This window comes from Musca domestica, unplaced genomic scaffold (assembly GCF_030504385.1).
Source record: "Musca domestica strain aabys unplaced genomic scaffold, Musca_domestica.polishedcontigs.V.1.1 44, whole genome shotgun sequence".
NCBI classification, from domain to species: Eukaryota; Metazoa; Arthropoda; class Insecta; order Diptera; family Muscidae; genus Musca; species Musca domestica.
The window spans coordinates 4,016,987-4,043,447 of record NW_026712334.1 but is presented as its reverse complement, the minus strand read 5'-3'; the positions used below and the strand labels follow the sequence as shown (position 1 = coordinate 4,043,447).

Here is a 26,461-nt window from a genome sequence, read left to right as displayed (position 1 = left end):
ACAAAGATTGTCAATTAAACAAGCCTAGAATATACTACTTATTAGGCTCGATAATGGTCGTCAAAACACAAAATTCAGGTCGTCTAAATACACCTCCCAATTCAGGACGTATCTCCAACTTGAACTCGTCCATAATAAATCCTATATTCATTTCGTATCTCAATTCAGACTCTTCAGGAGTGTCTCTCAACTCAACGTATATAAAATGCACACTGTATGACTCGTCTACTCTCCCCATTCAACTCGTCTTCAATGAAGCTCATTTATTATATACACACTCGTCCAGCTCAGCTTCAGCTCATTCACACTCTCTATTCGAGTATCTCAAATAAATTCCAAATTGAACAAATTCACAATATATTCTAAAAAGAGACTCCCTTCGAGCTCGTTCATAATATTGGGAATTATAGAATCGTACCCTTTAAAAACATTTCTAGTATATGCCTACTTCTTGGCATCGCTCTATAGGGCATATCTTTTGATTTTGAAAAATTTGAAGAGTTCATAGACTTTTAAACTCTAATGGGTTTAAATTGTTTATTTCAGTCTACCTGCAGAAAATCGTTTATATAGGTCACTAAATCATTTAGCCCCCACAAATAGTAAACTCCAGAACTATAATCCTTTCTAATATAATCTAATCGGAAGTTGCTGTTGAAACTTTAAAACAATTCCAATTTGGTTGTACCGTGATTTGAGGGCTACATCAAGTAATTTACCCATAGGGATTTAGTATTTCATTTTTAATCTATATATGTAATCGAGGAAAATGTGTGTTTGTAATTTATGGACTCGAAAAACCGCTGTATATATTTTCCTGAAAAATTCCAGGTATACTACAACATCGCCTGAAAGTAACATAGCCTATATACATTGTTGAAATTCCACTTCGAAATGGAAATATAGCATCAGAAGCGGAGGTATCTCCCAAAAATTTAGATTTGATGTATATGCACATATCTATTGATCGATTACACATACAGTCTCCAAATTTAGAATGTGTGACGGAATGTGAAAAAAGATAAATTTGCCAAATTATGTTGACATCGGTTCAGATTTGGATATTGAACCGATACATATTTTCGTCCGATTTCATCTACATATTTGATGCACAAAACACGATATGTACCTTCAATTTCAAGGAAATTTGGACTGTGTAACGGAATTTGGAACAAGCATAAATTTGCAAAATTATATTGAAATCGGTTCAGATTTCGATGTAGCTCCCATATATATTTTCGGCCGATTTCATGTATTTGATGCATCCATCACGCTGTACATGTAAAATTTTCATGAAATTTGGAATGTGTGATGGAATTTTGTCCAAAAATCTATTTTCTAAAGTACATTGAAATCGCTTCATATTTGGATATAGCTCCCATATATATTTTCGGTCGATTTTATTTATTTGATGTACCGAACACGTTATATTTCTCCAATTGTAGTGAAATAAATTTGTAAAATTATATTGAAATCGGTGCAGATTTGGATATAGTTTCTATATAATTGTTTCCCGATATCAGAAGGTTTCTGCTTCTTCATGATCAGCCGTACGTGGAATATTCACGTCAGGGTAGACCTATCGATATGTTTGTTTACGCGCCTGAAGATAAACAAAAAAATATTCTATATCCTAAAGAATTACAAGAAATAGTTTTTTTTTTTTAATTCTTGAATTTGTTTTATTTTGAATGCATAATATGCAAAAGGGGGGTTTAAATTTTTGAAAACAAAAAACTTTATACAATTTCTCAGATGTACATCCCAGCAATGGGTTTCGTCCACCATATGACAATTATATCACATATAGTACCATCCAGTACTTTCGTCCACTTAATGTGTGAATTTTCGAAAACTAAATCTTTATTTCGAACCCTTAAAATTAAAATCGATTCTCAAGATAAATGTTAATATGTATATTTAAAGGTTATATTGTAAATTTTATTATTACCAACAACTCTGTCTGACATCTCCATTAAACCCTATAATACCTAATGTCAGATTTCTAATTCTATTCTATAAATGGAAATATTTGACAACAGCTATTCTGTGGTTGTAATTAATTAATAGGTTAATTCACAATTAACCCCGCGATGCTTTTCTCCAAGGACCAATTGTCACAATTATTACTCCATAGCCTGAATTTGTAGATGTATTTGAGGCATCCCCGTTTACCCAGAGAACATTTATTTTCATTGTCTCCCAAACAGCGATTTATTGTTATGTTCTTATTACCATAAAACTTGGTTTTCTAAGAATCATCCATGTCATCTCAATTCGTTCGAAAAATAGAGTGATAGCATGAGGCGGATTGGTTCGAGGGCTTACAAACGAAATACCAAACTTCAAATACTGTCCATAATATGGGGAAGGGTTTTAGAGTAATTTCTTCTTGACCAGTGTGGCCATTTTAGCTTTTTTGCAGCTAATTTTAGCATTTGTTTTTTTTTTTGTATTTAGCAGCAAAATTTTCATTTAGCATTTAGCTCTTTGAAATTATTAGTTTAGCATTTTTTTTTTTCGTCCAAAAATTTTCTTATATTTTAGTACTTTCTTATAAATCCATTTTTTCTTAAATCTAAAAAATGTAATTACATGAACATTTTGAACGAAATTACTATTTTAGAAAATCAACGGCAAAAGCTAAGTACATCTGAATGGGCAAACATGAACTGAACGATTTATTTTTTATTGTATAAGAAATTAAAAATGCTTTAAATGAAAACCCATTCAAGTATTTCTCTTCTTTTGTTATGAATTGTCTAGTTCTACGTTTTAGTAACGTAGAAGTTGGAATGAACCCTTTAAAAGCAGAAATTTGAAATAGAATGATATAATACACTGTGAATTCACATCTTTACATTAGGTTAAATAAAGGTTGCGAAGGTTTTAAGATTACAAACGATCTCATTCTAATCATCATTCGGTCTCTAATTTTCAAGTAGCAGGACTTAATACATTTTAATAAAATCATATTAAATTTAAAAACAGATGATGGACCTTACTGGCCCTCCTTCCGAATAATCTTCATGGATCTGGAACCAAATTCATTACAAAAATCTTTCTTCTCTAAACAAATTTTGGTTTGACCGAAGTAATGCATATTCTTATAGAATTTGCCCGATATTAAAGCTTAAGAAAAGAGAGTCATGCTAATGGCTATTCAGAACAATATTTGTAAATTAAGGTGTCTCTATATGATTTTTTGTAAAAAAGATCAGAAGTGCGTCATTCGTGCATTTCTTAATTCGCCTGGTATTCACTTTCAGCACTTCATTGGAATAGACATTATGGTATTTTTCCCCTTAAAAATTGGGGGCCATTTTATCCGCTAACTGTTATCCAAAGGCCATCCAAAATGCTTGGCAGGGCCGATACCGAACTCCCACTTGAAATTTCCTAAGAATCGGACGATAATTATGACGTGTCAGAAAACGTTCAGTTTTTGGTCCATTTGAACTCCTGAATATTTTGCGATCATCTCCAAAAACATCAGGCTTCTATTATGACACTAACCCCACCTCCATCCAACATTTCGTGAGGATCGGTCCATAAATGAATATATAATATTCTAACTATATAGTGTTGTAAGGAGTAAAAAGATTACAAAATGTAAAATTAAATATTGCAAGTCAATATGAAAATATCTCATTCGACAAAAATGTGACAAAATGGAAAAATATAAGATAATATCGAAAAATCAATATCCGCATCTTTATTGTGATCTTTTCATGCGTTTTTGTCTAGATTTTTTTCTTTCCTGTCAAGAGGGCATTCTGAATTGACTAGATTTGTCAAAATCAGTCCAGCTATTTTTGAGATGTAAGCATTTTAGCGAATATATGTCGTATATATATGTGTATCCGATATCTTCCCTATCGACATTTACGTAACGGTCAGAATTTACCTTTTCGTATATTTGAAATTTCACCGGAATTAAAAATACGGTTTAATGGAGAAATTGTTTTTTTTAAACACAAAACTTAACTCCACCCGCCCAGTATTATCCAAATTGGAAAGCTTATGCTCAGTCCTAAGCTCTAGCTATAATTGTGACCTGTAGCGTGATTGCAAATTAAGGCTTAGCTCAGCGAGATTAGAAGATCAATATATACCTTCCTATGTGGGAAGCCAAAATTTCGAAGTGTTACATCATTTTTGACATTGACCCATTCAAACTTATAATACCCCCAACACATAGTGTTGCAGGGTTTAAAAATGTATTTATATTTAGCATTATTTTTTGGCATTTTAATTTTTTTGTTTGGCATTTTTTAGTATTATTTTTATGCTGTTTTAGATCTGGTCACATTGATAACGGCAGTTTATTTGTAGTTTACAAAGATAAGTCCTTCATCCCCCTTTTACGTTATTTTCCTAACAATTTTATTTTCACTTGAATGTAGTTTTGTGAGCTATACAAGTGACATCTAGCGACTAAAATGATGGTAGTAATGCGGTTTGTGTCTCGACTACAATAACAGTCAAAGCAAATGCAGCAAAGAACTATACCTTACTATGATTCATTCCATTTCGTTCCACATCATCCCCTAAAATATGCCACATTCTGTACATTTTAATACAATGAAGCACTTTTCATCTATTCATTCATTGTTAAGCTTGTGTATAATTTCAAGTTTAAGTTTATAAAAAATTTGGTATTATGAATACAACTTTAATAAAATATTAAGCAAGTAACATTTGAAAAAAAAAAAAAATTAAAAATATTTGTTTACACTCTTTTATTGAAATATTCGATAAAAAGCTTAATGTCATCATATATGTCATCGTACAACGTCGATATTATTTTAAATGAACAGTTTTTATGCAAAGTAGTAGTTGAAGTAGAAAATTTTTGGCCCAAAAGTTTAGAATATCACAAAAAATTGAAATAAAATTTTTGAAAAAAAAAAAATACCACGGACTATTTCCTCTATGTATTGAGTCATCTAAGAATATCGCAATTTTTGCAATGGTGTGAGAATCTTGACATTTCACAATATTGGTGACAAACAAACGGTATGGCGGAGTTATTCGAATTTGGAGCTTTAGAGTATTGTACGATATAGTAGATTTTTTATTTATTTTTATTTATTATTATTATTATTATTATTATTATTATTATTATTATTATTATTATTATTATTATTATTATTATTATTATTATTATTATTATTATTATTGTTGTTGTTGTTGTTGTTGTTGTTGTTTTTTTTTTTTTTTTTTTTTTTTTTTTTAAAGATACGTCTTTAAATGTACCACGAGTTCTAAGATTTACAGCATTATTAGTAAGCTATTGATGGAAGCTAGGTCGTTTATTTTAGCATCTGGGTCACTATTGGGTGAGATTGGTACAGTACTACTATTGAAGAGTTTCACTAGGTCTAGATATAATGGGAAATTTAAGGATGCTTGATGTAGGAGATAAAATGAGCTGGTTTTTATACCCTACACCACAAGGTGGTCAGGGTATTATGTCTTTGTGCATTTGTTTGTAACAGGCAAAAGGAAACGAGATAGACCCATAGTCCCCTTTGATGATCTGCATAGAATCACTTTCTGAGTTGATTTATGCATGTCAGTCCGTCTGTCCATGTATTCTTGTGAACAAAATGCAGGTCGCATTTATTATCCGATTGAGATGAAATTTTGTAAACAACATTTGTTTGGCCCAAGGACGAACCCTATTGAAATTGGAGATAATCGGTAAAAATTTAGATATAGCTCCCATATATATCTTCGTCCGATTTGCCTTTTATTGTGCACCAAACGTGTAATATAAGCCCGAATAGTACAACCAAATTAGGCCTGAAAATAAGTATGCCAAATTTTATCGAAATCGGTTCAGATATAGCTATAGCTCCCACATATATTGTTCATCCGATTTGTTATTTTTGTCCTCCGCAGCCGTAATATGCACTCTGTAACAACAATATTTTGGGGAAATATATCAAATGCAGCTCAGAAATACCTTTGCTAAATTTTATCGAGATCGGTTCAGATTTGGATATAGCTCCCATGTATAACTTCGTCCGATGTACCATTTATTGTGCACCAAACGTCTAATATTTGTCCAAATGGGATGGAATTTGACACATATGACCGAATTTAGTCTAAAAGGTAGTATGCCCAATTTGGAAGATCGGTTCGGTAGTATGCCAAATTTGGCGAAGATAGTTATAGCTCCCATATATATTGTTCATCCGATTTGTTGTATTTGTTACCTACAGCCGTAATATGCACTCCGTAACAACGATATTCAGGGAAATATATCAAATACAGCTCAGAAATATCTTTGCCAAATTTTATCGAGATCGGTTCAGATTTGGATATAGTTCCCATAGTTCCGATTTCAAATTAATTTCGCACCAAATGGGCAATACAAGTCCGAATTTAAATGATACCAATGCTTCGGCATATTTTGTCCTTTGAATTTTAAATTATAATTATAGTCATAGCGTGTATGATTGAATTCTCCCATAAAAACTAATTAGCAAAGTGGTGTAGGGTATCATAAAATCGGCACCGCCCGATTTTAGGACTTTCTTTACTGGTTCAATATTGTAATTAGGCGAAAGATAGAAGACGTTTGAATTCTGGCATGAGGATCACTCTTTATGCAGAGGGGCGGAAGGGTAAGAACACGGGTAGTGCCCGTTGGGCATTGAAACAAACAACTTATTTTCCATCTCCAGCCCAAATTTGAAAATTCTAAAATTAATCAAATTTGTAAAAATAAAAAAAAAAATACGAATATTGCATAAATTGTTTTAAATTAGCTAAACATTCTATCTTTATCTCGATTCCATTTTCATAAATTATCTCAATTTTTCATATTGTTCAGTGTGATTATGATGTTGTTGGAAGTAAACCTAATTGTTGTTGCTGTTCGTTTTTTCGTATTTTTCATTTTTCGAAGTTGTTTACCCAAATTTTGAGTTATTTGATGGAGCCGCTTTACAAGATACAGCAAATAAAAAATAAATATCTACCTATTCAAAGTACAAACAATTTTTTAGTCCACCATTGCCGGCCGTCCGGTGTATCTCTCCTCCAACGGTTCACGTTTATTTCTTCACCAAGTTGCAGTAGATTTTCAATGAATGGATTTTTTGGACAGAGCATTAAGGCGAAAAATCATTCTTCTATCTCAGCAAACCAACAGCAACAGGAGGGCATCATATTGCTGTTGTAGTATTGTTACTCGCTGCAATACATTTTTTCTGTGCTGGTGCTCACTCGGTTACGGAGAACGTTGCACGTATCTTGTACAGCGTTAGGTTTATGTCTGCAAGTCAATTTTATGGGTGAAACACAGTAGTTCGAAGTAGGACAGAAAATATGTATGAACTAGTGTCCTAGTAAAATAATTGAAACATTTTGTAGATTTTAGAGTGAAAGCTAACAAAGCTCCTCTGAATAAAATTCAAGACATAAAGTGTGTTACGTTACTCATATTTGAAAATCATGGATTAAAACTACTATGGAACAAAAACTTCATATATGCAGGGTGAGATAAAAAAAACTGCAACCAACTTCAGACTGCTGTCATTTCTAAGCTACTCGTCCGAAAGCTGTTATTCCAGTGACAGCTCATTATGTTGTTTACAAGCGTACAAAAGCATTTTGGTGAGAATTTTCCAGAAAAAAGTTATTCGTGATGGAATTCAACCGTGATGGTGTGGTGGTCGTTAGAGCACTCCAGCGTTTAAATGAACTACCGAATTTGGTTTTCTCCGATGAGAAAACATTCGTTGTTCAACAGTTTGTAAACAAACTAAATGATCGTGTTTACTTGCCAAAGAGGTCAGCTGAAAATGTGCACCTTCGGTTGGCCACCAGAACTCAAACGCCGGCCATGGTGATGGTGTGGTCCACCATAACAGACGATGGTCGCTCTCCGCACGTATTAATCGACCGTGGCATCAGAAAAAATGCCGAATATTATCGCCAACATCTTCTGAAGGGTGTAGTGCCTTGGGCACGCAAACATTTTGGCCGCAGATCTTAGATATTCCAACTCAGGACGCGCCACCTAAGAATTGTTACAAAATGAGGTTCCTCGCTACATTTCCAGCTCACAATGACCACCAAAATCTCCGGACACCAATCCGCTGGACTTTTGTGCCTGGAGTGTTGTGAAAAGCAAGGTTGGCACTAAAAAATACCAAAAATACGATCACCTCAAGCAAACGATTCGCTGGGAACGGGCCAAAATATCGCAAAGCAACATTCGGGCAGCGTGTGAGGATTTCATTGGCCGTTTGAAGGTCATAATTCTTGCAAAAGGTGACCAATTCGAACAAATGTAAACTTATTCTAAAATTTGCTACTGTTTCCGACATTTTTTGCATTCATTCAATAACATTTTTGAAAAAAAAAATTGCCTTTCCCACAGGGTCTTCTGCAAATTTTTATACAATGGCTTCGGCTTGTTACTTAGTTTTTTTTTCTGAAACCTTAGCTATTGTCCAAACGAGTATGCTCTTTGCTACATAGAAGAAACTTCGTTTCCCTCTTTAAAAACTGATCTCAAATAATAGCTAAAGACCCCGAAATGTCAATATTTAAGGTGTTATGGCCATTTTGAAGTATGCTATTTTTCATCTTTAAAAACGGATTACAAATAATAGCTAAAAACCCCGAAATGTCAATATTTAAGGAGTTATGGCCATTTTAAAGTATGTTATTTTCCCTCTTTAAAAGTGATCACAAATAATAGCTAAAAACCCCGAAATGTCAATATTTAAGGAGTTATGGCCATTTTAAAGTATGCTGTTTTACCTCTTTAAAAACTGATCACAAAAAATAGCTAAAAACCCCGAAATGTCAATATTTACGAAGTTATGGCCATTTTATGCTATGCTATTTTTCCTCTTTAAAAGTGATCACAAAAAATAGCTAAAAACCCCGAAATGTCAATATTTACGAAGTTATGGCCATTTTATGCTATGCTATTTTTCCTCTTTAAAAGTGATCACAAATAATAGCTAAAAACCCCGAAATGTCAATATTTAAGGAGTTATGGCCATTTTAAAGTATGTTATTTTTCCTCTTTAAAAGTGATCACAAATAATAGCTAAAAACCCCGAAATGTCAATATTTAAGGAGTTATGGCCATTTTAAAGTATGCTGTTTTTCCTCTTTAAAAACTGATCACAAAAAATAGCTAAAAACCCCGAAATGTCAATATTTACGAAGTTATGGCCATTTTATGCTATGCTATTTTTCCTCTTTAAAAGTGATCACAAATAATAGCTAAAAGCACCGAAATGTCAATATTTAAGGAGTTATGGCCATTTTAAAGTATGCTGTTTTTCCTCTTTAAAAACTGATCACAAATAATAGCTAAAAACCCCGAAATGTCAATATTTAAGGAGTTATGGCCATTTTAAAGTATGCTACTTTTCCTCTTTAAAAACTGATAAAAAAAAATAGATAAAAACCCCGAAATGTCAATATTTACGAAGTTATGGCCATTTTATGCTATGCTATTTTTCCTCTTTAAAAACGTGATCACAAATAAAAGCTAAAAACCACGAAATGTCAATATTTAAGGAGTTATGGCCATTTTAAAGTATGCTGTTTTTCCTCTTAAAAGACTGATCACAACCAATAGCTAAAACCCACGAAATGTCAATATTTAAGGAGTTATGGCCCTTTTTAAGTATGCTATTTTTCTTCTTTAAAAAAATGATCACAAATAAAAGCTAAAAACCTCGAAATGTCAATATTAAAAGAGTTATGGCCTTTTTAAAGTTTGCTATTTTCCCTCTTTAAAAAATTTATCACAAATAATAGCTAAAAATCCCGAAATGTCAATATTTAAAGAGTTATGGCCATTTTAAAGTGTGCTGTTTTTCCTCTTTAAAAATTGATCACAAATAATAGCTAAATGCCCCGAAATGTCAATATTTAAAGAGTTATGACCATTTTTCTCTTTAAAAACGGATTTTTCTAATATACTTAAGTCCTTATGTACGATGTGTGCACGATAACTCTCGTAAAGGTTCAAAACATAGTACATTGAAATATTTGTAACGACATGCTGCAACGAGTATGAATAATTCAGTCATACTCGGTCATTTATATGGTTTTTGTTGACACAGTCGGTATGATCTTCAAGAAAATATCGTTTTCGTATCGGATCGAATCATACATAAGCATTTGAAAGCGTTTGTACAGAAAGAAGCCCAATTTTTGGGAATATTTCTGCCATTATTTTTTCGGTTTCCGAATAAAATCGGAGAAATGCTTAAACTTCCCTTTTTTCGAAATCCAAAAATATAAATTCGTACCAACACCAAGCGAGACCCCTTCGATTGATAGGAAAACTTTCCTACAAATGAGGGACTTCTCCTAAAAATGCAATTTCTGATACAAAAGATCAATGTACATTTTAGTCTTCTGCCGTTTCGAACCACTGTGCAATAGTATGTATGGTCTTGTCTAGTATTCGCATTGTATTCGTAGTATCAGATTTGTTTTGATTTTTGTGGAGCTTTGTTTTGGTGGCGTGGTTCGTTTGTTCGGCCGATGTTGTTGTCTGCGTATTCGGTCTCGTTGTTGCCGTTTTGGATGCGTGTGTCTGTCTGTCTGTATGTTCGGTTTCTTTTTGCGCTACACCAACCGTGTCCGTCTGCTGTGTGTCAGCAGTCTCCATCACTAAGCGACGCTGTGCGACGACCATCATTCTATCGGCCCGCTTTAGTAGAATCGATCTTGTCGACTCGTTCATATGTTCAAAGCGGATGAATGTGACAGAAATAAAAACAAACAAATCAACTTCAACGTGTTGTATGTATTTCATAATCGAAATTTTTGGCGATTTTTTGGATGTTTCGCGTTTTCGTCGTGGTAGTAGTGACGTTCTAATGCAAATTCAGCGTCAGTGTCTGCCTTGTGATATTCGTTGACAACAACTTCTTCCGCCTTGCATGAAGAAGTTGTGTGAAACAAGTGTGTGTGGATTCGTAAAATGCAGTCGGGCGTGCGTGTGTGTGTGTGCGCGCGAGAGAGCTGTAAAGAGAAAGAGAGACAAAGAACAAACATAAACAATCTGTGAAAATGGCAACGTTTTGTTTTGATTTCTAAGGAAGCATGAAAAGTGATATGCAAAAGAAGTGCCGTAATAAAAATGCAAAGAGAAAAAAAATGAAAACATAAAACAAAGCAAAATAAAAAACACCAACAACACCAGTACCGCCAATTATTGCATTGAATTCTTTGAAATGAAAACATTTGGCGTAGAGAAGTGAAATTAAATCACGACTCAATTGCAGTCTCGTGTATTCTATGGCAGTCAAGTCGTGCAAATTGCAGCAGTTTCCTTTATTCGGTCTGCTACTTCTTGTAATTGTTGAGGTTGTTGCTGGTCTTGTTGCCGCTTATGTAAAACAAGTGTTATTCTTCTTCTGCTCATTTTTTCATTTTGATTTTCGATTTCCGCAATTTTGTTCTTTTTTTGTTTTTCATTCGATTATTTTGCTTGACTGTTTGGAAATTGCATAGTTTTCCTATGAATTAAAGAACCAAATGAAAAATTTAAATATTCCACAATCGTTATGTTTTACTTTAATGTCTGTTCTTGTCTATTTGCGTGGCCGTCAGTTTGTGTTGTGTTTTCATTATTCTACTTTGATTTGCACATTCTATTTAATTCCATTTATTTTTGGACCTTTATACCCCACGGACTCATGTGCGCTGGTTTGCCAAGCAAATGCTTTCTGGTGGGTACCCCACACTATACAATAAAATAAAAAACAACAACAATTTCGTGTATTTTTGGATCAATCAACATTGTCAGAATTTATGATTTTTATTGTGGACCACATTTGTGTGAAATATTTAAGCAAATAAATCGAATGGAATCAAAAATAAACAAACAAGTAACAATTGGAAAAAGTAGTCGGATCGAACTTTTTGCACCCTCATTCATGAAAAATATTGAAATTTAATGGAAAAACAAGTGCAAAGACCTCTATATGGGAGCTAGTTCAAAAAATTTATATCCAATTGTATACGCTTTATATCAGATTTCTGGTTACGAGAAATATTTTGATAATTCGTATCCGACCTAAGTCTGATATAAATATCACTACGTGCCATATTTCGGCTATATCGCCTACTTTTTATGCTTTATATGAGCTATGTGTAAATTTTTTGAAAAATTGGAAATATGCGTGCGGCACCAGATTTAGCGGACCGAAATATTCCACTTCATATCATACAGATAAAAATTTATATCCAATTGTATATGCTTTATATCAGATTTCTGGTTACGAGAAATATTTTGATACTGCAATTTGTAGTTATTGATACTGCAATTTGTAGTTATTCGTAGTGGAATTCCAGCGTGATACAAGTGGCTATCGTTAGAGCACTCTGGCATTTAAATGTGAATAAATCTTTTGTTTCGTACCATCGCTCGTTACAGTGATTCCAGTATCGTAGCCGACGTCAAGGAAGTGGACGGAAGAAAACAGCAACACCAGCAAAAATGGTTCGAAAAGTAAAAAAGCGACTTGATCGAAACCCGCGTCGCAGTGACCGAAAAATGGCTCGTGATCTGAGCATATCGCAATATACCATTCGGCAAATATTGAAAAAAAAGAGCTCGAATTAAAGCCATTGAAATTCCAAAAAGTGCAAGAACTTACAGACTCAAAAGAGCTAAAGAGTTGCTTCGCTTGGCCGAAAGTGGTGAACTGCCGAATGTGGGATTCTCCGTTGAGAAAACATTCGTTGACCAGCAGTTAATAAACAAACAAAATGATCGTGTTTACTTACCACAGAGGTCAGCTGAAAATGTGCACCTTCGGTTAGCCACCAGAACTCAAGCGCCGGCCATGGTAATGGTGTGGGCCGGCATAACAGCCAATGGTCGCTCTCCGCTCGTATTAATCGACCGTGGCATCAGAATAAATCGCGAAAATATTCTGCAGGGTTTATTAAAGCCTTGGGCACGCAAACATTTTGGCCGCAGACCTTGGACATACCAACAGGACTCAGCACCATCGCACTCAGCAGGCGCCACCCAATGAGGTTCCTTTCTTCATTTCCAGCGCACAATGGCCACCAAAATCTTCGGATACCAATCCGTTGGAATATTTTGTCGGTAGTATTTTGGAAAGCAAAGTCAGGTCAGGTGTAATTTACAATGTCGGCCATTTTCAATAATTAGAACTCTCATAAAATGTGATTCGAGGGTCAGATCGTTTTCAAATTTGTCATATCCCAATGTTTTTACTAATACAAAATCTGGTATGAAAATGAATTATATCAGGCCACTCCTTTTGGTAGCTCCTACACAACAGGCCATCATTTTGAATAATTATATCTCTTACAAAATGCGATATAAGCATCCGATTCCCTTAAAATTTCACACATCCCAATATCTTTATAAACAAAAGATCTGGTGTGAAGACGGGCTATATCGGTCCACTCCTTCTGATACCACCTCTACAACTGGTCTCACGAAATGCGTATATAGCCTTGCTTTCCAAAACGAAATATTGAATCCTTAATGTAGCCGGTTTTCGGCGGAGGATTGAGATTTTCTCCTTCATAATCTACGGCTGTACGTAGTCCAACAACGACTACGTGAACAAAAATGTAGTATTTATATCCTTATTTTAGGGTCAGCTATAATCTGACATATATTTTTAGGGCACCCATAAGGGTAAAAATAGACACCATCATATGATCATAGATTATTAGATATGCATTTCATATGCTACCTATATTGTCTATATCTTTTGGGAAGATCCGAATATAAAGCGAGGTTTAAACCCAAGGCCAAATATCTGGGTTTCGCGTCCGTCTACCAATAAATATTACATTGCCGGAATCGGGGATTGCACTGAAGTTGAACTAAGTCCTTGTCGCTCAACCAACATCAAACACGAGCAATTTTGTATCTATATTAGATATGCATTTCATATGCTACCTATATTGTCTATATCTTTTGGGAAGAGTCGGATATAACACGAGTCTTAAACCCGGGACAAATATCCGGGAATCCGCGTCCGTCTACCAATAAATATTACATTGCCGGAATCGGGGATTGTACTGAAGTTGAGCTAAGTCCTTGTTGCACACCCAACATCAAAGACGAGCAATTTTGTATCTATAAGTACAAAAGTGCGAAAATTTTCACTTCCCAAACTCAATTCCAAGAGTTGATGCGGGAAAAGAGGGGAGGGGGGTTTACACAAATTTTCAAAATTCGGATTTATACAAACCAATTGCATTGTACATTTCGGTGATTTTCAAATGTCAAATTTCGTTCAAATTCCTATAAGATCCCCATGCCCATTCTATCGGTAGGACAATACTGATTATATATGTGCACGTATATTTTTCAAACCCGTATGTAGTTATCACAGACGTACACAGATGTTATTGACTATTTTTATATATATATATATTGTAGATTTGAATTACATTGTTTGATAGTTTTGTACTGATAAACCACATTGATTTGTTTATCCCTTTGTTTTTTTATTCTGATGTAATCAATAATATTTCATTTTGTTTCTTTGTAAATTATCTGGTGAGTTATTGGCGGTATCAACAATGTGTTAAATTGAAATAATTCATTATTACTAGTCTCAAACCGCAAATGATACATAGCGTGCATTCTGTCTAAATTATTTGCTGATATCATATTAATGTAATTTATATATAAATATAGTAATCAACAGTACATTTAAATACACTTTAAAATATGATTAATTATATTTTAATTATATGAATTTTTTTCCAAAGAAGTAATTCCGTCTTTTGTTTTTTGGCTATTTTAGTCAATGGCTTCATTAGTTTGTGAGAGTTTAAATAATTTACATTCTATTCAATTGGGTGGCAAATTATACATTGAGTGCGTCAGTACGTGTATTTATGAAAGAGGAACTTCATAATAACTGACCAAAGACATAGAAGTATAAAGATAGGACAAGTCAGACTCAAAATATTGTCACCAGGGGTATTTGCCTCTGCTGTTACGATATCATAACAACATAATCACCAATGTTAAGTTGTTTTAACAGCAAATGCAATATTCAAACGTCAGTGAAATGCAATTTTTAGTTCAAATTTTTGGTTTACAGAAAATTTTATTCTTAAAATTGCTCTGTAAATATAATTTTTATGCTAACATGTCACTGTTGTGAGCAGCGCCTCTATATATTTTTCACATTAACTATTTTTCCATTATGCATTTTGTCCAGTCTTTACCATTTTAGGTCTTTGAACTGACCTAGGTGTGGGAATGTTCAATCGAAACCAATTTAGATTTCACTGCAGAATCAGGGCAACATTGGTCCCGTCTTAGGCATAGCTTCCATCTACAATAATTCCTCCTTACCGAATAATTTGGTATACGTTTCAAATTTGCAGCTAAAACTGCCAAATCATGGAATTTTTCATTGCTTTGACATTCAATTGCGGAAAACAAGGTTGTTCTAGCCAAAATTACTTTCTTCTTAGCGCTCACAAAAACACATCTTGTCCAGTCCAAAAACCACGACAAATTCATTATATCACCATAAAACGTGATTTACTGAACAGGAACATGTTTTTAATTGTTTGTGTTGTTGCATTTAGTTTTCGCCATAACAAACAATGAAAAATGTTAATAAAAATCTCAAAATTATGTCAGAAATAAAATTTATTGCTCCGATCATAACATTTGCTAAAATAAACTACGTTGTTTATTTTTATACTTTTTATGTCACGCTTTTTTATTTGGTCATCTTGTTTGCCCCTTTTCTCGTGTGGTGCTGCTACGTTCCGTCTACGTTATGCCACAGATTGATTAAAATTATACTCATTTTAATTTAACAATTTGTTGATATATAACTGCGGATCATAAAAATTATGAAGAAAGAATCTACAGTTTTTTCTTACGATTTAACTACCCACCAAAAACTTGGGACCTGAGTGAGACGATTAACCTATCAAAAGATTATGTAAATACATTCCCTTCTGCATTACCAGCGGGTTAAAAATAATGGATTATTTCTCAAATAATTGCAAGTTCGAAGTGAACTTTTTTAATGAATGTTTTCATTACTTTTTATACCCTACACCACAAGGTGGTCAGGGTATTATGTCTTTGTGCATTTGTTTGTAACAGGCAAAAGGAAACGAGATAGACCCATAGTTCCTTTTGATGATCTGCATAGAATCACATTCTGAGTCGATTTATGCATGTCCGTCCGTCTGTCCATGTATTTTTGTAAACAAAGTACAGGTCGCATTTATTGCCCGATCCAGATGAAATTTTGCACAGATCATTTGTTTGGTCCAAGGACGAACCCTATTGAAATTGGATAATTGAGATAATCGGTCAAAATTTAGATATAGCTCCCATATATATCTTCTTCCGATTTGCCTTTTATTGTGCACCAAACGTGTAATATCAGCCTGAATTGTATGGAATTTTGCATATACACCCAAATTAGGCCTGAAAATAAGTATGCCAAATTTGATCGAAATCGGTTCAGATATAGCTATAGCTCCCATATATATTGTTCATCCGATTTGTTATTTTTGCCCTCCGCAGCCGTAATATGCACTCTGCAAGAACAATATTTGGGAAAATATATCAAATACAGCTCAGAAATACAGCTCAAATTTGGATATAGCACCCATATATAACTTCGTCCGATTTATCTTTTATTGTGCACCAAACGTCTAATATTTGTCCAAATGTGATGGAATTTGGCACTTACGACCGAATTGAGCCTAGAAGCTAGTGTGTCAAATTTGCTGAAGATCGGTTCAGATATAGCTATAGATTCCATATATATATATTATTCATCCGATTTGTTATATTTGTTACCCACAACCGTAATATGCACTCCGTAACAACGATATTCAGGGAAATATATCAAATACACTCAGAAATATCTTTGCTAAATTTTATCGAGATCGGTTCAGATTTGGATATGGCTCCCATATATATCTTTATCCGATTTCAAATTAATTGTGCACCAAATGGGCAATACAAGTCCGAATTTAAAAGATACAAATGCTTCGGTATATTTAGTCCTTTGAATTTTAAATTATAATTATAATCATAGCGTATATGATTGAATTCTCCCATAAAAACTTTTAATTGTTATGTGGAGCTCTACTAAATTAGCAAAGTGGTGTAGGGTATCATAAAGTCGGCCTCGCCCTTTCTTTGCTGGGTATATTATCAGCAGTAATGACCGAAAAAATTACATCTTCAGAGGAGACCTAATACTGTCTAATTGAAATATGCATATTTGGAAAAAATCGTATTTGATATTTTACTAAAGTTATCATTTAAATTGAGGTGAGAGAATTAATTAATTAAAAATTAATTAAAATAATTTCCGTGATCACACCGGTCGTAAATTTATATATACTAAGACCGAGAATAAACGCCCAGACGAAACGGCTGAATGTAGAATCCTAAAAGTTTCGTGCGTAGGCATGTGATAAGGCTGGGTTTTTAAAAATTCGCTTTAAAAGGGTACGAAAAGTACATAAATGTACTAAAATTGTAATACTTTGAATTAGGCAAAAAAGTGAGTTAGAATTGTGCATTTTGGCATGAGAGTCACTAATGGAGTGAAGGATAGATGTATCAAAGGATTTTTCGAAACACGAACTTTCAGGTTACGAAAAGTTCTAAAATAGTACCATTTGGTATTATATGAACGGATGGAGCTAAAGACTTGAAATTTGGCATGAGTACGGGTACTAAGTATAAGTATATATTCAGGCTAAACGGATGAAAATGTTGTATTGGGTTCCTTGTTGGTGATAGGTTTGTGATAAATATATGGTTTTTGAAGTGTGTACTACAAGTGCACGAAAAGTACCAAATAATACCATCATTGGTACAATTTGGTATTGAGTGAACGGATAGTGCTTGAAATCTGCAATTTTGTATTAGTACTGTTCATTTGTGGTTTCGGAAACTTGAACTATAATTGTACGAAATTACTGTATTGTACTATATTTGGGTGAAAGGAAAGAAATGAGATAAATGGTACTAAATTTGCTATTGGGTGGAGGTATTGGGCTGCGGTTCCCCAATTTGGTATTGAGGTTTCCGTTGGTATCTAGAATGGAGCTATAGAGGTGGGTTTGGAAATGTGAACTATAATTGTACGAAAAATACTGAATGGTACTATATTTGGTATTGCGTGAAGAAATAGAGCTGAAAACCTGAAATTTAATATTGGGGTCTCTGGTGGTATCTTGTGTTGAGATCTGGTGGTGGTTTAGGAAATGCGTACTACAATTGTTCGAAGAGTACTAAATTGTGCTAATTTTGGGTCACTGTTTGTGTCTAGGATGGAGAGATGTAGATTATTAAGGATATGTGTACTAAATGTTATTGGGTGAAGGGATAGAGGTGCAATTCTAAAATTCAATATTGAGGTGAGGTGAGGTGAGGTGGAAGTTTGTCACTTTCCGCATTACTGGATTATAAGCATCCGAGTAAACTAAAAAATAATGAATTGATTCCATTAAAATAATACGGCAAAATAACTTATCTTTATCATACTAAGTAATGAGTGACGGCGACACAGAGATAACAGAGATAACAAATAATATAATACGAAGAGTTAGCTGACTCTTGGATTGTACAATGGGGTGAGCCGGTTATGAGCTTTCCATTTTTTTTGGTAGCATGCATTAAGGTCTAAAGCACCTCTTTTTAAATTTTAACAAGATGTTTTGTAATTTTTTTAATGAATTTTAAAGAATGCGGACTTAATTCCTATGAGATGTCCATGTTTAAACAAGGGGTTTTATAAGTAGTTAGTAGTAGGTGTCAAAATGTACCTAATAAATAGATTATTTGGATATGAGTAATGAGAAACTATTACTAATTTCCTTGCAAAAATCTCATTAAAATCCGCGTATTTGAAGAGCCTAATTTGGGATAAATACGATTTTATTGTCGATTTCAGCACTAAAATTCGATTGAAATAAATTCGTGATTATTTAAAATTTTTTTTTAAGATTTCTAAAATTTGGGCACAAAATACGATTTAAATGAATTCGTGTTTATTTTTGAATTTTCTAAGGTTTCGAAAATTGCCAGACTTTGGTTACATCTGAAAACACTATAAAAACCCTTAAATATTAAGCTTCTTTGAAAGGCTACTTTTTAATGTGATCTCCACATACCACCTACAAATGTGAAAAATCGTTTATTGTCATTATTGACACAATGTATTGATCCACTGAATATTGTTTACATGTTCATGATTTTTTGATATTTACCATCCATCTATTGTACAAAACAAAGAAGAAGAAAAACTAAAAACAATACAAACAATCGGCACACGTTTCTACTTTGCCCCTAGGGAACCGAAACGTTAAAATGACGAGTGATGACGATCATATTGAATATTTACAAAAATAAATAAACAAAACGAAATATTATTAAAATATTCCAAAGTATTACAAAAAAAAAAAAAAACTCTTAAATTGGCTGGCCATTTAGCGAATATCGTTTTCATTTGATTCCATTAGAGCAAAGTGTTCACCAAGTCGTAAAGAAGATTGCAAACAATAAAGAGGAATAACAAAAATGTAGTGTAAACAAAAAAGTCTTGTACAAATAATAAGTGAAGCTCTCTTCAGCCCCTCCAAAAGAGAATATTGTTAATAATATTACAAATTGCGTGAATATCGCGTTTCCACCCACAAAAGCATATTTCAGATTGGCAGTCAAATTGACAAAAGTCATAAAAATAGAAATCATAACAAATCAAAAATAGAATCTATGTTACATAATTAAATGATCGATTATAATTATTCGATACGGCGTCATGCGAATATCATTTAATGACATCCGCTTTGGAAAATGTTTATTTTTTACTTAATAAAGAAATTCCTTTTTGTAGCCCATTGAAATAATTTTTATTACATCAAATGCTAATAATGAAATGTCAATAAAATTACCACAACAACCAAAATCGCGCTGAAAACATATGAATGTCATAATCTTTAATTAACAACATTTGTCAACACAAATGCTGGGCGAATTTAAAGGCGATCCCCCCAAACCATTACTACGACAATATTTCGAATTATTTTAAGTGTTTTTTTTCGGGATATCCGGATGATTGATTTTTTTTATAAGTGTGTGTACATGTAATTTCTTAATTATATCTGTGTGATTGCTGATTTTTTTCAAATCAAATAAGAATAAGAAATTTTACTGAAAAATCATAACAAAAAAATCATAAATTCAAATAAAGTGTGTTTTCGTTGTAACGAAAAAGTTCAATCAACGTCAGCAACATGGCTTTTCAAATGATCAAATCGGCCTTGGATGGTACTGCTCATCATCATCATCAGAATAGCGGCAATGGTGGTGTTGTTTTAATAAAATGTAAGTACTTTTTTTTAATGTATCATCGTTCTGGTGGTCTGTATGGTAATAAAAAAAAACAAATTATTAATAAATTTTTTATTTTATATATTTATGAAAAAAGTTATTCATTCAGATGTTAGGGGAACCACAATTATAAATACCACTCATGATTTTTATTGGTAACAAAAGAAAGTACATACCAAATACATATACAGGGTGAGATAAAAAAACTGCAACAAAGTCAAATGCCATAATTTGTACATTTTTTTTTAAATTTTATTGAATGAAAGCAAAAAATGTCGGAAGTAGCATCAAATTTTAGAATAAGTTTAGATTTGTTCGAATTGGTCACCTTTGACACGAATTATGGCCAATGAAACCGTCACACGCTGCCCGAATGTTGCTCTGCGGTATTTTGGCCCATTTCCGGCGAAGCGCTTACTTGAGGTGATCGACACTTTGGTATTCTTTAGTGCCAACCTTGCTTTCCAAAATATTTCAGACACAATAGTCCAACGGATTGGTATCCGGAGATTTTGGTGGCCATTGTGAGCTGGAAATGGAGCGAGGAACCTCATTTTGTAAACATTCTTGGGTGGCACATGCTGAGTGCGATGGTGCTGAGTCCTGTTGGATTGTCCAAGGTATGCGGTCAAAATGTTTGCGTGCCCAAGGCTTTAATACACCTCTCAGAATATTTTCGCGATAATATTCGGCATTTATTTTAATTCGATTAATACGAGCGGAGAGCGACCATCGGCTGTTATGGCGGCCCACACCATCACCATGGCCGGCGTTTGAGGTTTGAGGCCGGCGACCGATGGTTCTCATTTCCAGCTAACATTTTTTTTTTTGTTTAGAAACTGTTGGGCAACGAATGTTTTCTCATTGGAGAAACCCAAACTCGGCAGTTCACCACTTTCGGCCTAGCGAAGCAACTCTTTCGCTCTTTTGAGTTTATTTTCTTTCTGTTGCGTTGTAAGTTCTTGCACTTTTTGGAATTTCAATGGCTATACGCCGAGCTTATTTTTTCAATATTTGCCGAATAGAATATTGCGATATATTCAGCTCACGAGCCTTTTTCGGTCACTGCGACGCGGGTTTCTTTGTTTTTATTTTCGAACCATTTCTGCTGATGTTGCTGTTTTCTTCCGTCCACTTCCTTGACGTCGGGATACGCAACCAGTATCACGTTATCGAGCGATTATAAGAATACTAAAGCCTTAGGGAATGTTCGCCTGGAAATTCGTACCATAAAAATACGAAAAGTACTCAAATATATTACGAATTTAATACTTTGTAGTGGACAAAAGTTGCACTTCTGAAATTTGGAATGAGGGTCACTAATGGAGTGCTGGATAGATGTAGCAAAAGGTTTTTGGAAATTCAAATTTTAAGGTTACGAAAACACATAAAATGTTTCTTAACTTCTAAAATTGTAACATTTGATATTATGTTAACGGATAGAACTAAAAATTGTGAAGGTTGTTTGGAAAATGTGTGCTAAGTGTACAATATGTCCATAAAGGTACGTATGGAACATTTTGGTTTAGGGTGTACGGATGAAGCTTTGTGTTGGAGCCCTTGTTTGTGGTCGATTTGGGATAAAAAGGTAAAAGGTTTGGGATAAAAGAAAAAATATATGTACTATAAGAACACGAAAAGTGCTAAATAGTACTTTATTTGGTATAATTTGGTATTGAGTGAACAGATAGTGCTTAAAATCTGAAATTTGGCATTTGGATCCATCTGTGTAGCCTTGAAATATGAAGGTAGGTTCGAAAATGTATTTGGTATTCTGTGAAGGGATCCAGATAAAACTCTGAAATTTGATATTTAGATTACTGATGGATCGGTGCTTGAAACTGGGGCTGGTTTGAAAATAAGTCCTATATTTGTACGGAAAATACTAAATGGTACTAAATTTGGAATGGAAAAGCAATTCTGAAATTTGGCACATAGATTACTTATGGTATCTGCGTTTGAGATTTGGCGGTGTTTTGGAAATGCGTCCTATATTTGTACAAAAAGTACTATATGGTACTAAATTTTGTATTGACTTACTTTTGGTATCCGCAATTGAGTTATTCGGGTGGTTTTGGGAAACTGTACCATGTACGAAAACTACTAAATATAACTAAATTTGGTATTGGGTAAGGGAAAAGAGATGCAAATCCGAATTTTGATATTTGGATTACTGATGGTATATGTGTTTGAGATATGGCGGTGGCTTTGAAATGCGTCCCATATGTGAACGAAATGTGCTGAATGATACTAAATTTGTTATTGGGTGAAGGGATAGGACTGAAATCCTCAAATTTGATTTTGGGATCTCTATTGGTATCTGGAGTTGAGATGTGAAGGTGGTTTTAGAAATGTGCATCATAATTGTACGAAAAGTGCTAAATAGTAATAAATTTGGTGTTGGGTGAAGGTATATGACTGGAATCCGCAGATTTGATATTGAGGTCTCTGTTCGGAAATGCGTACTATAAATGCTTGAAAAGTACACAATTTTACTAATTTTGGATTAGTTTCTAGGACGGTGAGATGCAGATTTTTTGGATATGCCTACAAAATGTTACTAACTTTGGTATTGGGTAAAGGTATATAGTTGAAATATTGGGTTATTAAGGTCACTCTTCGTTTCTAGGGTTAACATATGAAGACGTTGTAATAGTTTTGAATAGAAAAATTGGATGTGGGTTCATTCTGCAATATTTTTATTAATATATTCCTCAGTTAACTTCATATTAAAGATTTTGAAGATATTTTGGTATAAAAGTTAAACATTTTCAATTTTTTTTTTTTTTTTGAATAAACCCTTGAGAGTCTGGATATTTGGTACACTTAAGTTTTCTTTAAAAAATGTGTCAAACTGAACCAATTTTTTTTTTTTGAGTACTGAAAAGGCCAAACATTTACCATAATCCAACCAAAATGAGGTTTCTCGCTTCATTTCCAGCGCACAATGGCCCCCAAATCTCGGAATACCAATCCGTTGTTCTATTGTGTCTGGAGTATTTTAGAAAGCAAGGTTGGCACTAAAAAAATACCAAAGTGTCGATCACCTCAAGCAAGCTTTTCGGGGGGATTGGACCAAAATACTGCGTGTGACGGTTTCATTGGCCGTTTGAAGGTCATAATTCGTGCCAAAGGTGACCAATACGAACAAATCTAAATTTATTCTAAAATTTGATGCTATTTCCGAAATTTTTTGCTTTCGTTTAATACAATTTAAAAAATAATGTAAAGATTATGTCCTTTGACTTTGTTGCAGTTTTTTTATCTCAACATGTATTCAAGCAATGACATGACTTTAAAAAGTGTGTGTTTTGAGATAATTATTTACCTTTTTTAAAATAATTGTTGGTGTAACAATCTTTCCCATAAGGAAAGTCATAAGGATAAGGATTAATAAAAAAAGTCTTTTAATAATCGAACGAAATTTCACGTCCGATTTTCTTGTTAAAGTCATGTAGAATCGATAATAAAATATTTATATAAATATGTATGAATAAATATCTATATAAAATTAAATATAAATTACATAAATAAATAGCTCAACTCGAAAGAAAATGATCAAATTTTTTATTGTTTTACATTTAAATCAATTAATATGTCATAGCGGAATACCAATGCAAATCCTGATAGCCCTTAACAAAAATTCTCTTTACTGTCACATGTCAAAAATACATAGGTGTTAACATGATATGTGTTTATCCTCTGATCACTTTATATGCGGAAAACGATGAGGTGATTGTTTTTATGACAGCTATTTGCGATTATCCGCATTGGATGGTTCATTTTTTTTCTATCAACTTCAAAATGCTAGGTACTTCTGCAATTTTTTTTTCTAACAATCCAATGTGTTATGTGTTTTAACGATTATTTGCAATTGTTACTGACAACTGTTTCGTGTGTCGACATGGCTTGTTGAGAACAGAAAATGCACAACACTGACAGTCAATCAATGATTAAATTTGTTTCACACTCTGACATCATATTATTTAGTTCGTTGTTGGATAGCAAAAAATAAAAGAACGTTCAACTTTCCATATCAAATTTAGTTACAGCGAAGAATGCAAAAATTGACACTTAAACGTAATAACACTACAACGTGACAGCTCAAGCGCTCACAGATGAGATTTTTGCAAAAAAAAAGTGATTTTAAAATGGATTGATAGAAATAGTGGACTAAATAAATGCCTAAAGCGCTGCCGCACGATGTATTAAACGACTTACAAGCCAAAGCTTTGTCCTTTTCAAACATGTTCAGAAGACGATAACAAAGATATGTATTGAATGAACTGGACACCAAAATTGGAGTATCGAAAATTTGGAGGGTTTATAATTCCATGGTGATTTCATTATAAGCAGCAAATTTATCACGCTATAACCCGGAAGTTCAAAACACGCTGAATCAGTCCCATCATTAAATAAGTTCTTTCATCTCCAAATGGAATTTGCCATCCCCCAGACTTTGACCCCAAATTTGTAGAATAGTAATTAGATTAAAAACTTTCACATTCAATCTATATATGTAAAAGAGTACCTAAATAACTGACTGTCTAATCTAGAATCGAAGCGACAGAAGCTCAGTGTGTGTGATAAGGCTTATCTTTTAGAAATTCGTACGAAATGTACTAAAAATTTAAAAATTTGCGTTGGATAAACGGATTAGTAGGCGGTTTTTGAAATGCGTACTAAAATTGTATGAAAATTACTAAGTGGTAGTAAATTTGATATTGGGTGAGAGATCAGAGCTGGAAATCTGAAAATTGGTGTGATAGTGTTGATGTTGTGTAGGATAGACAAACTAAGGGGTTTTTCGAAATTCTAACAAATACGTTTTCCAAAAGTACAAAACTGCACCAAATTTGGTAGCATTTGGAATTACGTGAACTGGTAGTGGCAAAATCTTAAAATTTACTGGTGGTACGCGTGTGATAAAGGGGTGGTTTTGGAAATGTGAACTTTAAGTGCACGAGAAGTACTAAATAGTACCATATTCGGTCCAATTTGGAAATCGAAAATTTTGTTTTAGGGTCGCTGTTAATGTGTAGTTTTTGGGGAAATGAGTACTATAATAGTACAAAAAGTATTAAATGGTACTTATTTTGATATTGGGTGAAGAAATAGAGATGAAATCTGAAATTTGATATATATGTTACTATTGGTATCTGCGGCTAAGATATAGAGGTGGTTTTGGAAATGCGTACTATATTTCTACGAAAAGTAATAAACATGCTAAAAGTGTACGAATATGATATTGGGTGAAGGAATAGAGCTGGAAATCTGAAATTTGGAGTGAGGGTCTATGATGTGGTGTGGGATAGACAAGTTAAGGGTTTTTTCGATATTCTGATAATACGTTTATCAAAATTACTAAATTGCACTAAATTTGGTACCATTTGGAATTATGTGAACGGATAATGGCCAAACCTTGAAATATGAGAACTAAATGTTTTGGAAATGTGTTCTAAGTATGCGAATTGTACTAAATGGTCTAAATTCGCAACAACTTGGTCCAGGATATATATATGAAGCTGAAATATTGAAATTTTGTAGTGGGGTTTCTGTTGGTGGCAGATTTGTGATTAAGAGGTAGTTTTGGAAATGTGTACTTCAAGTACACAAAAAGTACTAGATAGTACTATTTTTGGAAATCTGATATTTTATTTTATTGTCGCTTTTCATATGTAGCCTGGAGATGTGTACAATAACTCTACGAAAAGTACAAAATAGTACTAAATTTGGTATTGGGTGAAGGAATAGAGCTGAAGTCTTAAAATTTGATATAGATGCCACTGTAGGTGACTGTAGTTGATAATTTGAAATGTTGGTATTGGGGTGGGAGTTGAGTTTGGAAATGCGTTCAACAAACGTACGAAAGGTACTAAATGATACCTTTATTTCTTGAAATCTAAAATTTAGCATGAAGTCCACTGTAAGTGTATAGGATTGAACTTTGGAGGTGATTTTGGAAACACGTACTAAAAAATCACTTAATTGTATAATATTTCTTATTTTGGGAAAGCATAGAGTTGGAAATTCAACATTTTTTATTAGGAACACATTTTATTACTA

General features: G+C 33.5%; 1 protein-coding gene across 2 annotated transcripts in view; it reads left to right on the top strand.

Annotated features, from left to right (window-relative positions):
- LOC101893041 (uncharacterized) overlaps nucleotides 1-26,461 on the top strand; it is a 523,443-nt gene that overhangs the window by 21,737 nt on the left and 475,245 nt on the right. The window contains exons 1-2 of one of the 2 annotated variants that reach the window (XM_059127352.1): nucleotides 10,680-10,797; nucleotides 19,899-20,389. The exons of the other annotated variant lie outside the window; for it this stretch is intronic. Coding sequence (XP_058983335.1) covers nucleotides 20,299-20,389 — 91 coding nt within the window. The 5' untranslated portion in view covers nucleotides 10,680-10,797; nucleotides 19,899-20,298. Of the gene's footprint in view, nucleotides 1-10,679; nucleotides 10,798-19,898; nucleotides 20,390-26,461 lie in introns of those variants that run through there. 2 annotated transcript variants of the gene reach the window in all.